The 14,787-nt window shown below is 46.1% G+C and overlaps 1 protein-coding gene across 1 annotated transcript; it reads left to right on the top strand.

Annotated features, from left to right (window-relative positions):
- Positions 1-889: 889 nt before the first annotated feature.
- LOC142217288 (uncharacterized) lies at positions 890-12,594 on the top strand. Its single transcript, XM_075285481.1, has 6 exons — positions 890-944; positions 5,602-5,673; positions 5,831-5,931; positions 8,702-8,851; positions 10,582-10,736; positions 12,458-12,594. Exons 2-6 carry the CDS (start codon positions 5,602-5,604, stop codon positions 12,592-12,594), a joined length of 615 nt encoding a protein of 204 aa, XP_075141582.1. The 5' UTR covers positions 890-944.
- The last annotated feature ends 2,193 nt before the right edge of the window (positions 12,595-14,787 follow it).

Raw genomic sequence — 14,787 nt, 5'->3', positions numbered from 1 at the left:
AGAAACTTTCTTAAGGCTATTTCTATGTGTTAGGGTGCATTCACACTGAGTAAACGCTAGCTTATTCTGAACGTAAAACACGTTCAGAATAAGCGGCGTCTAAAGCTTTCTATGGGGAGCGGGGATACGAGCGCTCCCCATAGAAATGAATGGGCTGCTTCTTTCACTCCGTGCAGTCCCATTGAAGTGAATGGGGAGTGCCGGCGTATACGGCAAGCTCTGCTCATGCCGGAGCGTACACGCCGGCACTCCCCATTCACTTCAATGGGACTGCACGGAGTGAAAGAAGCAGCCCATTCATTTCTATGGGGAGCGCTCGTATCCCCGCTCCCATAGAAATGAATGGAGCTGCTTTAGACGCCGCTTATTCTGAACGTGTTTTACGTTCAGAATAAGCTAGCGTTTACTCAGTGTGAATGCACCCTTATTGAGAAAATTTTTTTTTAATTTTAATGGTAGAATCCCTTTAAACTATATCTCGGCCTCCAATGCTCCGGGGGACAGTGACCGGCCCAATGTTAAAAAAAGTTTGAGACCCCTGATCTAGATAATGAAAGAATCACATTTATATTTCCTTGTGCTTTTCTTTGTACAGTATTGTGTATCAGATAGATGAGTTATGACGTCATACATTGTGTCCTGCACGTGTCCTCCCCTATCTATGATATAATGTATTTCCTATTGGGTAATAACATCTAGCAGACACAGTCCCGGACGCGTCTGTGTCACCATAGTAAGCGCTGCTCCCTACCGGATGCAGTTATCTTTATGGTGACACATAAGCCGCATTGTCTCCGCACTATCCCTGTACTTCCGGTGAGCAGGCGGCTCTATGGTGCGGGAAACCGGAAGTGACGTTGGGTGCATTTGAAAACAAGCGCGGTGCCGTACAGCCGGGTGTACCGTCCCGCAGGAGGTGTGGCGAGTGAGGTCACGTGACAGCGGTAAGTGGTCGGCATAGGTTGTCAGGTGCGAGGTGCGTGTAGTGCAAGGTTTAGGGGATGGGTCAAAGGTCAGGGCAGCAGGAGAGACAAACCCCAATGGGCTTTTTAATTGCTGATCTGTTCTTAGGATAGGTCAATAGGTCATGGCTGGACCTTGTGTGAGACACGTGACAATGTCCTCAGGAGGTCTCCTCACAAAATAACAGTCCTTGTTTGGTTTGTTCCTGCAGCAGAGGTGACGCTCGCAACGCGTCGCCTGCACCTCACACACCGAATGCACGATAAACCCCGAAAACCTCTTTAGTCCAAGGCCACAGCCAAAAATAATCACTGCTGGCTGAACCGCGGCGGTAACACATCATGGATGACCCTGCAGCGTGTTACACAGACAATCTGCAGACGTTTCCTCTGTGGACTTTCCATTGCACCTAAAGGCGAGACCGCCGGCGTTTGTCGGTACACCTGACATGCTGCGATAGCATTGGACATCAAATAATTTCCGCTGAGCATATTTTCTGCCATGTGACTTTGCATTGGTCGTAAATTTCTGCGTTTTTTGCCACGTGGGGTCTCGGCCTTAACAACAAATAAGGAACTTGCAGAAATCTGGCTCAGGCCGAGTCCCCACGGGTGCAAACGTCATGGAAACAATGCAGCATTTTACAGTTATAGCAAAAATCCCACTTTTTCGGAAAAATAGGTGCAGTGGAGATGGTGCGATTTCCCAAACTGTTGTGGTTTTGGAAATCGCAACGTGTCAGTTCTACCTATGAAATCGGTGGTGAGTTTCATATAGTTATAATGGAAGGAAAAAGTCCCCAGAGGAAACCTCCGTGGACTATCTGTGAGTAGCGCTGTGCGTTGCCTACATGATTTTTTTCCACAGCGCTCTTTTGCTGCGATACGCTTCGTGGTGCCTAAGGGTAAGGCTCCATTCCCACGGAGTAACGCACCACTCATTTTGACATGTATACATGTGTCAGAGCGCGGCGCTTCAAAACAGATCCCATTGACTTCAATGGCTGCCGGCTTACACGTATCACATTGAAAACAATTCGTAAAAAAGCCTCACATTGAGTTCAATGTGTAGTGCGCCTAAGCCGGCACCCACTGAGGTCAAGGGGATCTGTTTTGAAGCGCCGCGCTCTGACACGTGTATATGATTATTATTATTATTGTTTATTTATATAGCACCATTATTTCCATAGTGCTGTACATTATTATATTAATCCCATGGTGCTGTACATTATTAGATTCATTCCATGGTGTTCTGTACATTATTATATTAATCCCATGGTGCTCTGTACATTATTATATTAATCCCATGGTGTTCTGTACATTATTATATTAATCCCATGGTGCTCTGTACATTATTATATTAATCCTATGGTGCTGTACGTTATTATATTAATCCCATGGTGCTCTGTACATTATTATATTAATCCCATGGTGTTCTGTACATTATTATATTAATCCCATGGTGCTCTGTACATTATTATATTAATCCCATGGTGTTCTGTACATTATTATATTAATCCCATGGTGCTCTGTACATTATTATATTAATCCCATGGTGCTCTGTACATTATTATATTAATCCCATGGTGCTCTGTACATTATTATATTAATCCCATGGTGTTCTGTACATTATTATATTAATCCCATGCTGCTCTGTACATTATTATATTAATCCCATGGTGCTCTGTACATTATTATATTAATCCCATGGTGCTCTGTACATTATTATATTAATTCCATGGTGCTCTGTACATTATTATATTAATCCCATGGTGCTCTGTACATTATTATATTAATCCCATGGTGCTCTGTACATTATTATATTAATTCCATGGTGCTCTGTACATTATTATATTAATCCCATGGTGCTTTACATTTGTGGGTTACATACAATACACAGAATATACAGGAAGATATAATGCTAACAGTGACTGACTGGCACAGTGGGGTAGAGGGCCCTGCCCGCGAGGGCTTACAATCTATGAGGGAAGGGGGGAGAGACAGAAGGAGAGGGGGAGACAGTACAGATGGGGGTGCGGTGATAGTGTTATTGGGGGGTGTAGGCCTTCCTGAATAGGGGAGTCTTCAGGGCCTTCTTGTGATTGTGGGGGTCAGTCTTATGTGTCTTGGTCAGGAGTTCCAGAGTATGGGGGATGCACGAGAGAAATCGTGGAGATGGTTGTGTGAGGAGCGGATGAGAGCAGAGCGGAGTAGGAGGTCGTTGGAGGATCTGAGGTTACGTGTGTGCAGGTAGCGGGAGATGAGGTCAGAGATATATGGAGGGGACAGGTGAGGATGAGGTCAGAGATATATGGAGGGGACAGGTGAGGTCAGAGATATATGGAGGGGACAGGTGAGGTCAGAGATATATGGAGGGGACAGGTGAGGTCAGAGATATATGGAGGGGACAGGTGAGGTCAGAGATATATGGAGGGGACAGGTGAGGGTGAGGTCAGAGATATATGGAGGGGACAGGTGAGGATGAGGTCAGAGATATATGGAGGGGACAGGTGAGGTCAGAGATATATGGAGGGGACAGGTGAGGTCAGAGATATATGGAGGGGACAGGTGAGGGTGAGGTCAGAGATATATGGAGGGGACAGATGAGGTCAGAGATATATGGAGGGGACAGGTGAGGGTGAGGTCAGAGATATATGGAGGGGACAGATGAGGTCAGAGATATATGGAGGGGACAGGTGAGGATGAGGTCAGAGATATATGGAGGGGACAGGTGAGGTCAGAGATATATGGAGGGGACAGGTGAGGATGAGGTCAGAGAAATATGGAGGGGACAGGTGAGGATGAGGTCAGAGATATATGGAGGGGACAGGTGAGGATGAGGTCAGAGATATATGGAGGGGACAGATGAGGATGAGGTCAGAGATATATGGAGGAGACAGGTGAGGATGAGGTCAGAGATATATGGAGGAGACAGGTGAGGTCAGAGATATATGGAGGGGACAGGTGAGGATGAGGTCAGAGATATATGGAGGGGACAGGTGAGGTCAGAGATATATGGAGGGGACAGGTGAGGTCAGAGATATATGGAGGGGACAGGTGAGGGTGAGGTCAGAGATATATGGAGGGGACAGGTGAGGTCAGAGATATATGGAGGGGACAGGTGAGGTCAGAGATATATGGAGGGGACAGGTGAGGGTGAGGTCAGAGATATATGGAGGGGACAGGTGAGGTCAGAGATATATGGAGGGGACAGGTGAGGATGAGGTCAGAGATATATGGAGGGGACAGGTGAGGATGAGGTCAGAGATATATGGAGGGGACAGGTGAGGTCAGAGATATATGGAGGGGACAGGTGAGGTCAGAGATATATGGAGGGGACAGGTGAGGTCAGAGATATATGGAGGGGACAGGTGAGGTCAGAGATATATGGAGGGGACAGGTGAGGTCAGAGATATATGGAGGGGACAGGTGAGGTCAGAGATATATGGAGGGGACAGGTGAGGTCAGAGATATATGGAGGGGACAGGTGAGGATGAGGTCAGAGATATATGGAGGGGACAGGTGAGGATGAGGTCAGAGATATATGGAGGGGACAGGTGAGGATGAGGTCAGAGATATATGGAGGGGACAGGTGAGGATGAGGTCAGAGATATATGGAGGGGACAGGTGAGGATGAGGTCAGAGATATATGGAGGGGACAGGTGAGGATGAGGTCAGAGATATATGGAGGGGACAGGTGAGGATGAGGTCAGAGATATATGGAGGGGACAGGTTGTGGATGAGGTCAGAGATATATGGAGGGGACAGGTTGTGGATGGCTTTGTATGTTAGCGTTAGTAGCTTGAACTCAATTCGCTGGGCTATAGGTAACCAGCTGACTGTGCATGCCCGAGGCCAGAGTTCCGACGCCGCAATTGCGCGCATGCGCAGTCAGCTCTACTAGTGTCTCACTGGCAGAGCCAATAGCGCAGGCGTTGGAGGTGACGCCGAAGAAAGGCAAAGAAAGAAGTGGAGGATCCAGCAGAAGATAGAGGCGGTGCTGGAGCCTGTTTTCGAGCAGCAGTGGGGACACCCCCATCGCATTTCCAGTGCTGGGGCCCGCCCCCATCGCTGCGAGAGAACTAATTTGCATACCGGTAAAAAACAGTATTTCTAAGGAACGGCGCAGCGGAGACCACATCTAAAGGTAAGAGACAAATAGACTTTCTAAAGGCTATCCCGACGTCTTATCCACAAAAAAAGGGGTTTTAATGGTAGAATCCCTTTAACAGTCAATATACTATATAATAAGTGGAAGCCGAGGAGAGGTGAGTAACGGCACAACCCCCGGCTGTCTTTGGGTGTTCTGACTGACGTCAGGAACTGCAAGGCCTGTGATTGGGCCTCAGCGGTCACATGGGTCGCACAGTGCTGTGACACTTGCATCTATGCACCACCATGACTCGCTAAGGCCTAATCAGAAGAATAAATACACCAGGGGGCTGTGGCGGAGCCCAGGAGAGGTGAGTAACGTTGTTTTTATATATACGGTGGTAATCTATGAGCCCGTCAGTAACGCGACATCTCTCTTCTGTCCCCATGGCAGGTATTTACCTGCACTGATACGAGCTTCAGCTGTGTGAGCAGGACTCGGCTATACAGGGGATGACGCCTCATTTTTGTCCATTTTCTCTTTTAGATGGATCTATTAGAGCAGTTTCTTGCTGAAGATGAAGACAATCTTTGCTCCTTCACTGTCGGCAAACTGGAGGTTTGTCTTCAGCCATTGATGTCTACAATTCCAGGATTCTGTCACCTGTAGCCGTTTTGTGGCGTGTATACTGGCTGTACTATAGATTCCTAGCAGCACAGAGTATTTCAGGAGTGTGGGATGCTGATTATCTTCTTTCATGTCTTGTTCTCTGCAGAATATAGTTCAGCTCTTGTCCAAGAAAGTCCAGTCCGAGCGAGAACAAGTAGATAAGACGAAAACAGAAGTACAGAACCTGGAGGCCGAGACTGCTGAGAGGTAAGAGCACCGGGTGCAGCACCTGTCATGGCGGATATAGGAATAGTTAGGAGTGGCTCATGGCAAGTGCACCGACTCACTGCTGAACACCAGCAATGCAAGGTGTAAAGATCTCACCCCCGAGAACATAAACCATCAGAGCAACCTCCGTGCTCTGAATAGTGAGCGCAGCTCTGGAGTATAATACAGGATAAGTAATGTAATGTATGTACACAGTGACTGCACCAGCAGAATAGTGAGCGCAGCTCTGGAGTATAATACAGGATAAGTAATGTAATGTATGTACACAGTGACTGCACCAGCAGAATAGTGAGCGCAGCTCTGGAGTATAATACAGGATAAGTAATGTAATGTATGTACACAGTGACTGTACCAGCAGAATAGTGAGCGCAGCTCTGGAGTATAATACAGGGTAAGTAATGTAATGTATATACACAGTGACTGCACCAGCAGAATAGTGAGCGCAGCTCTGGAGTATAATACAGGATAAGTAATGTAATGTATGTACACAGTGACTGCACCAGCAGAATAGTGAGCGCAGCTCTGGAGTATAATACAGGATAAGTAATGTATGTACACAGTGACCAGCAGCATAGTGAGCACAGCTCTGGAGTATAATACAGGATAAGTAATGTAATGTATGTACACAGTGACTGTACCAGCAGAATAGTGAGCGCAGCTCTGGAGTATAATACAGGATAAGTAATGTAATGTATGTACACAGTGACTGTACCAGCAGAATAGTGAGCGCAGCTCTGGAGTATAATACAGGATAAGTAATGTAATGTATGTACACAGTGACTGCACCAGCAGAATAGTGAGCACAGCTCTGGAGTATAATACAGGATAAGTAATGTAATGTATGTACACAGTGATTGTACCTGCAGAATAGTGAGCGCAGCTCTGGAGTATAATACAGGATAAGTAATGTAATGTATGTACACAGTGACTGCACCAGCAGAATAGTGAGCGCAGCTCTGGAGTATAATACAGGATAAGTAATGTAATGTATGTACACAGTGATTGTACCTGCAGAATAGTGAGCGCAGCTCTGGAGTATAATACAGGATAAGTAATGTAATGTATGTACACAGTGACTGTACCAGCAGAATAGTGAGCGCAGCTCTGGAGTATAATACAGGATAAGTAATGTAATGTATGTACACAGTGACTGCACCAGCAGAATAGTGAGAGCAGCTCTGGGGTATAATACAGGATAAGTAATGTAATGTATGTACACAGTGACTGTACCAGCAGAATAGTGAGCGCAGCTCTGGAGTATAATACAGGATAAGTAATGTAATGTATGTACACAGTGACTGCACCAGCAGAATAGTGAGCGCAGCTCTGGAGTATAATACAGGATAAGTAATGTAATGTATGTACACAGTGATTGTACCTGCAGAATAGTGAGCGCAGCTCTGGAGTATAATACAGGATAAGTAATGTAATGTATGTACACAGTGATTGTACCTGCAGAATAGTGAGCGCAGCTCTGGAGTATAATACAGGATAAGTAATGTAATGTATGTACACAGTGATTGTACCTGCAGAATAGTGAGCGCAGCTCTGGAGTATAATACAGGATAAGTAATGTAATGTATGTACACAGTGACTGCACCAGCAGAATAGTGAGCGCAGCTCTGGAGTATAATACAGGATAAGTAATGTAATGTATGTACACAGTGACTGCACCAGCAGGATAGTGAGCGCAGCTCTGGGGTATAATACAGGATAAGTAATGTAATGTATGTACACAGTGACTGTACCAGCAGAATAGTGAGCGCAGCTCTGGAGTAAGATAAGTAATGTAATGTATGTACACAGTTACTGTACCAGCAGAATAGTGAGCGCAGCTCTGGAGTATAATACAGGATAAGTAATGTAATGTATGTACACAGTGACTGTACCAGCAGAATAGTGAGCGCAGCTCTGGGGTATAATACAGGATAAGTAATGTAATGTATGTACACAGTGACTGTACCAGCAGGATAGTGAGCGCAGCTCTGGGGTATAATACAGGATAAGTAATGTAATGTATGTACACAGTGACTGTACCAGCAGAATAGTGAGCGCAGCTCTGGAGTAAGATACGTAATGTAATGTATGTACACAGTGACTGTACCAGCAGAATAGTGAGCGCAGCTCTGGAGTATAATACAGGATAAGTAATGTAATGTATGTACACAGTGACTGCACCAGCAGGATAGTGAGCGCAGCTCTGGAATATAATACAGGATAAGTAATGTAATGTATGTACACAGTGACTGCACCAGCAGAATAGTGAGCGCAGCTCTGGAGTATAATACAGGATAAGTAATGTAATGTATGTACACAGTGACTGCAGCATCAGAATAGTGAGCGCAGCTCTGGAGTATAATACAGGATAAGTAATGTAATGTATGTACACAGTGACTGCAGCAGCAGAATAGTGAGCGCAGCTCTGGAGTATAATACAGGATAAGTAATGTAATGTATGTACACAGTGACTGCAGCATCAGAATAGTGAGCGCAGCTCTGGAGTATAATACAGGATAAGTAATGTAATGTATGTACACAGTGACTGCACCAGCAGAATAGTGAGCGCAGCTCTGGAGTATAATGCAGTGCAGAACTGAGTTACATCCTATATCAGATATTTTATGTGTTACACAGTGACTGTAGATTTGATGTAGCTGTAAACTTGTGCCCTTGTGACTGTGTCTCTGGAGTTAAGATGTTCCAACTTCTTGCACGCTTTTTTAACTTTCTTAAATCTTTCTTTCTTCAGAAGTTTGAGCAGAGAGTTATTTGTCTCCCGGCTGGCTCACACTGTGGATCTGCAAGAAGCTCTGGAGGAAGAAGAGAAAATGCAGCAGCAGCTCCAGGCGGTGACACATGAAATAGAAAGATTAAGTGAAGCTCGGAGCCCTGAGTCCTGGTAATCCTCGCGCCTCTTTTGCTCTTATTGGATTGATATGTTACTGGGAAGAATTTCCTTAGGATCATCACTTAGTTGTGAATACTATGTAACATCCCAGCACATCCACAGTCACTTTGTGACTTCTTCACTTACACTGATGAGGAGTCAGTTTTTCTTGTTTAGTTACATATAAAGCGAGAACTTTGCAAGATTCTCATTACCAGAGAGCTGAGCGTTGTAGAGGAGTTACAGAGCTCTCGGGTTTTGTTTTTTTTTTGTATTGAAAATTTGTTGACTATTATATATAGAAGACTAGCCTCTGCCCCGTGACTTCGTCTGCATGTTGATGGTGTAGATGATATGCCTATATTCAGCAAATTGCTGCCGTTGATGGTTTGCCTGCTCCGGCGTTTCAGCAGCTCTCTAGCTGTCCTACTGCTGAACTTGTTCCTGGCTCTGTGTCTGTGATTGTTCCAGCATCTCAGCAGCTCGCTGGGACACCATATAATGAGTGTGTTGTTGGCATCGATGATCCCTTTCAGCTCCGCTTGAGGAGAACTCTGTGACTTCTGGCTCCTTCATAGCTCTCATTGTTTTAGAATTTTGCAACAAGTTAGATTTTTTTTCCCCGGCATGTTTAATATTATCAAACTGCCAATCTGGATTAAAGGTGTTTTCCCTTCCAGTGTCTCAGCACTGCCTGGAGGAGATCAGATAATATGCAAGTGCTTGTACCCAATGGCCTGAGGGTTAGCTGAGTGTTACATAGACAGATTACAGACCTGGCTTTATCAGAACCTGAGATAAGAGCAGTGTAATATAGTATGTGAACATAAATTCATCACAGTCATGAAGCCATGTCATTTACCGGGATACAAAGTAGCTGATGTGTTACTCCAGGTTCCAGAGTATCTATGGGACAAATCTCATCCAAATCCGTCCTGCTGTTTTTGCGTGATTGAGGAACAAATATCTAAACACACAAACTATCACATTTATAATATTAGTAGGATAATTTATATACACACACATATACACACACACACACACACACACACACCACAATAAGTATTGCAAAGGAGACATCAGAGTTTTCTCAATCCATATGTTATACCATGAAAACAAACAGTCTATATAGCGTGCTAAGCGCGCCTCGTACCGGGTGATGGATCAACCAGGAACTTAACCCTTTCTTGCCACAGCCAATTTTTGTTTTTCCATCTGCCCTCCCCATCCCAAGAGACATATATTTTTTTTTTTATTTTAAAGTTCACCGAGTCACATGATGGCTTATTCTTTGCAGGACAAATTGTACTTTGTAATGGGTCCGTTCAATATCCTGTGTAATGTGCTGGTAAAAATTCAGAATGAGGTGGAATTGGGGGGGAAAAGAAACCAAACGTTTGTGCCAATTTTTTATGGGTTTAATTTTTACAGCTTTCACTATATGGTAAAAATGGAGAATGGAGAAAACCACATCAAATAATTAAATAGGTGCAGAAAACTGATAGTGTAAAGCATGGTGGACGGACAGAAGAGCAGCCTAGCCTCTGAGATAGGAGAAGGATCTCTGGTTACTCCATACTCGTATACAATCCCTGATCGGAGCTGATGCGTCTCCTGGAGAAGAGCCACAGGGCAAAGACACAGCATGAATTGGGCTGTGAACATAAGCAGGGCTTTACTCCTAGATAGATCCTGGAATCCTTGGTGCAGTTAGTATCCGTCATTCTTGGTGTCTTCTACAGTGAAATGTTGGAAACGCGGCTGAAGGAGGTCGGGGATCTCTTGTCCACTTGTTGTCAGCAGGAAAAGGCTCTAATGGAGGAAGTGGAAATTCTGAAGATGTCACTGAAGGAATCACAAGCTGCACTGGGACGGACATCGGCAGAGAATCAGGCAGGTGAGAGACACAAGGGGCAAAGGAGAAGAGCCAGAAGGATAAGGGGTGCAGGGTCAGAGTATCAGAGGAACACAAGGGGTGCAGGGTCAGATATATCAGAGGAACATAAGGGGTGCAGGGTCAGCGTATCAGAGGAACACAAGGGATGCAGGGTCAGAGTATCAGAGGAACATAAGGGATGCAGGGTCAGATATATCAGAGGAACATAAGGGGTGCAGGGTCAGAGTATCAGAGGAACATAAGGGGTGCAGGGTCAGAGTATCAGAGGAACACAAGGGGTGCAGGGTCAGATATATCAGAGGAACATAAGGGGTGCAGGGTCAGCGTATCAGAGGAACACAAGGGATGCAGGGTCAGAGTATCCGAGGAACAAAAGGGGTGCAGGGTCAGAGTATCCGAGGAACATAAGGGGTGCAGGGTCAGATATATCAGAGGAACATAAGGGGTGCAGGGTCAGATATATCAGAGGAACATAAGGGGTGCAGGGTCAGCGTATCAGAGGAACACAAGGGATGCAGGGTCAGAGTATCAGAGGAACATAAGGGGTGCAGGGTCAGATATATCAGAGGAACATAAGGGGTACAGGGTCAGCGTATCAGAGGAACACAAGGGATGCAGGGTCAGAGTATCCGAGGAACAAAAGGGGTGCAGGGTCAGAGTATCCGAGGAACATAAGGGGTGCAGGGTCAGAGTATCAGAGGAACATAAGGGGTGCAGGGTCAGATATATCAGAGGAACATAAGGGGTGCAGGGTCAGAGTATCAGAGGAACATAAGGGGTGCAGGGTCAGATATATCAGAGGAACATAAGGGGTGCAGGGTCAGAGTATCAGAGGAACACAAGGGGTGCAGGGTCAGATATATCAGAGGAACATAAGGGGTGCAGGGTCAGCGTATCAGAGGAACACAAGGGATGCAGGGTCAGAGTATCCGAGGAACAAAAGGGGTGCAGGGTCAGAGTATCCGAGGAACATAAGGGGTGCAGGGTCAGAGTATCAGAGGAACATAAGGGGTGCAGGGTCAGCGTATCAGAGGAACACAAGGGATGCAGGGTCAGAGTATCCGAGGAACATAAGGGGTGCAGGGTCAGAGTATTCGAGGAACATAAGGGGTGCAGGATCAGAGTATCAGAGGAACATAAGGGGTGCAGGGTCAGAGTATCCGAGGAACATAAGGGGTGCAGGATCAGAGTATCAGAGGAACATAAGGGGTGCAGGGTCAGAGTATCCGAGGAACATAAGGGGTGCAGGGTCAGAGTATCCGAGGAACATAAGGGGTGCAGGGTCAGAGTATCAGAGGAACATAAGGGGTGCAGGGTCAGCGTATCAGAAGAACATAAGGGGTGCAGGGTCAGAGTATCCGAGGAACATAAGGGGTGCAGGGTCAGAGTATCCGAGGAACATAAGGGGTGCAGGGTCAGAGTATCAGAGGAACACAAGGGATGCAGGGTCAGAGTATCAGAGGAACATAAGGGGTGCAGGGGAAGAGCAACAAAGAAGTGAGGAACACAAGAGATGCGGAGCATCATGGACAGATGAGATACACAGGGTACATAGGGGAAGAGCAAGAAGGAGGTAAGGAGCACAAGGGGTGCAGGGTCAGAGTATCAGAGGAGCATAAGGGGTGCAGGGGAAGAGCATCTGGAACAGAGGAGCTAGCTGGTAGAATCCATAGTGATGTCAGGGCTTCTCATACAGAATATTTTTGCTTCTATCCTTTCAGTGGAGACAGAGCTACTTGCTCTGCAGAACAGACTCGCTGCCCAGAGCCACCTGGCACATGGTGAGGTTGCCCAGGTGCTTAGCGCATGTATGGAGGAAATGGGCTTATTGAATACTGGAAAACGTCTTAAGAAATGAAATTGACATAGTCTCTTCCTGGAAGGTAAGAGGAGGAGCCGCTGTCTGGAGTATGTACAAGGGAGTATCTATCTATCTGTAGGTGACCTGTACATTGTCCTGGGCCGAGCAGTCTGCTGTGCACTACCTGGGACTCTTCATTTCAGTGGGGTCATTGTAGATTTGTGTTGATTTGACCTCTTACTGATCTGTTTTTCCTTGCTTTGTCTTCAGGACACACTATGGATCTCATTAGATGTCTTCTGTGTTTTGTTTTCTTATGGTAGATCCACAAACTAGGATCACACACTGATGGCGCCCTGAATACACTCTGTCCTTCAGCAGCGATGTAGCAGAGCCGTGTGTGCAGACACATCCCACGACCACCTGATCCTCGGGTTATTTCATCACAAGATTCCTCAGACTTGATATTTATTTATTTTTTTATTATTTTGATTCTTCAATTCAACTAAAGTTTCTGTGATCAGTGTGAAATCCTCAGGACAGAATGGTAGGACAAATCTCCATGCATTCCCGTAAACGTCCTGCAGGGGGCACATGGTGCTAATGTAATGTCTTACATTGGAACTGATACATTGACTAATGACACTGATTATATTGAGACATTGTACTGGGTAAGTTGTGTATGTATTACATGGAGATGTCATGTGTATCAGGCCGATGCTGTCTGTAGCCTCTACCAGCTACGGCTAATAAATGAAGTTACTGCAAAGTGGATACAAGACGTGATGATATGGTATATAGCTGTATATAGAGCAAAGAGCCATAACATGCCAAGCACTGACTGAGGACAATGGCGCCTCTCAAGTGACAGCCAGCCAACAATCTGAGCCAGTGTAAGAATCGGAGCGATTGTGACTATTGGATCAGAGAATCTCCACATGGCAGGTCTTGTGTGGCCATCCTGGTATGTAATGGTTAGTAGCTGCCAAACGTGGTGCAAGGAAGGAGAACTGGTGAAATGGGGAAGGATCATAGGTGCTTAAGACTTACAGATATGTCTGGTCAGGTCTGATCCCATAGAACAAATACTGCAGCTCAGCTCCTGCTAGGGCGAGGTTCACACCTGTGCCCGGCCTGGTGATTCCCTTCCCCATTCCTTTTTGGGAGGAAACCCAGCGGTACTCATTATAATCTATGGGGTTCACAAGTTTATGAGGGTAAGCGCTTTTTTAAAAGGATTAGGTTTTTCTGAACGGAAATCTGAAAACAGGTGTGAACTTAGTGTGTCAGTACACACAGGACATCACAGACTGGTCACAGCGTCCATGCTGACCCCTGACTATGATATAAGGGTCAGTATATACAGGACAGCACAGCTTGTGTATATGGAGTAGTCACTGACCGGTCACGGCGCCCATGCTGACCCCTGACTATGATATAAGGGTCAGTATATACAGGACAGCACAGCTTGTGTATATGGGGTAGTCACTGACCGGTCACGGCGTCCATGCTGACCCCTGACTATGATATAAGGGTCAGTATATACAGGACAGCACAGCTTGTGTATATGGAGTAGTCACTGACCGGTCACGGCGTCCATGCTGACCCCTGACTATGATATAAGGGTCAGTATATACAGGACAGCACAGCTTGTGTATATGGAGTAGTCACTGACCGGTCACGGCGCCCATGCTGACCCCTGACTATGATATAAGGGTCAGTATATACAGGACAGCACAGCTTGTGTATATGGGGTAGTCACTGACCGGTCACGGCGTCCATGCTGACCCCTGACTATGATATAAGGGTCAGTATATACAGGACAGCACAGCTTGTGTATATGGGGTAGCCACTGACCGGTCACGGCGCCCATGCTGACCCCTGACTATGATATAAGGGTCAGTATATACAGGACATCACAGCTTGTGTATATGGAGTAGTCACTGACCGGTCACGGCGCCCATGCTGACCCCTGACTATGATATAAGGGTCAGTATATACAGGACAGCACAGCTTGTGTATATGGAGTAGTCACTGACCGGTCACGGCGTCCATGCTGACCCCTGACTATGATATAAGGGTCAGTATATACAGGACAGCACAGCTTGTGTATATGGAGTAGTCACTGACCGGTCACGGCGTCCATGCTGACCCCTGACTATGATATAAGGGTCAGTATATACAGGACAGCACAGCTTGTGTATATGGGGTAGTCACTGACCGGTCACGGCGTCCATGCTGACCCCTGAC

This window comes from Leptodactylus fuscus, chromosome 8, assembly GCF_031893055.1.
Source record: "Leptodactylus fuscus isolate aLepFus1 chromosome 8, aLepFus1.hap2, whole genome shotgun sequence".
NCBI classification, from domain to species: Eukaryota; Metazoa; Chordata; class Amphibia; order Anura; family Leptodactylidae; genus Leptodactylus; species Leptodactylus fuscus.
Note: the sequence above shows the minus strand (reverse complement) of the source record. Positions and strands in the feature narration are given on the sequence as shown.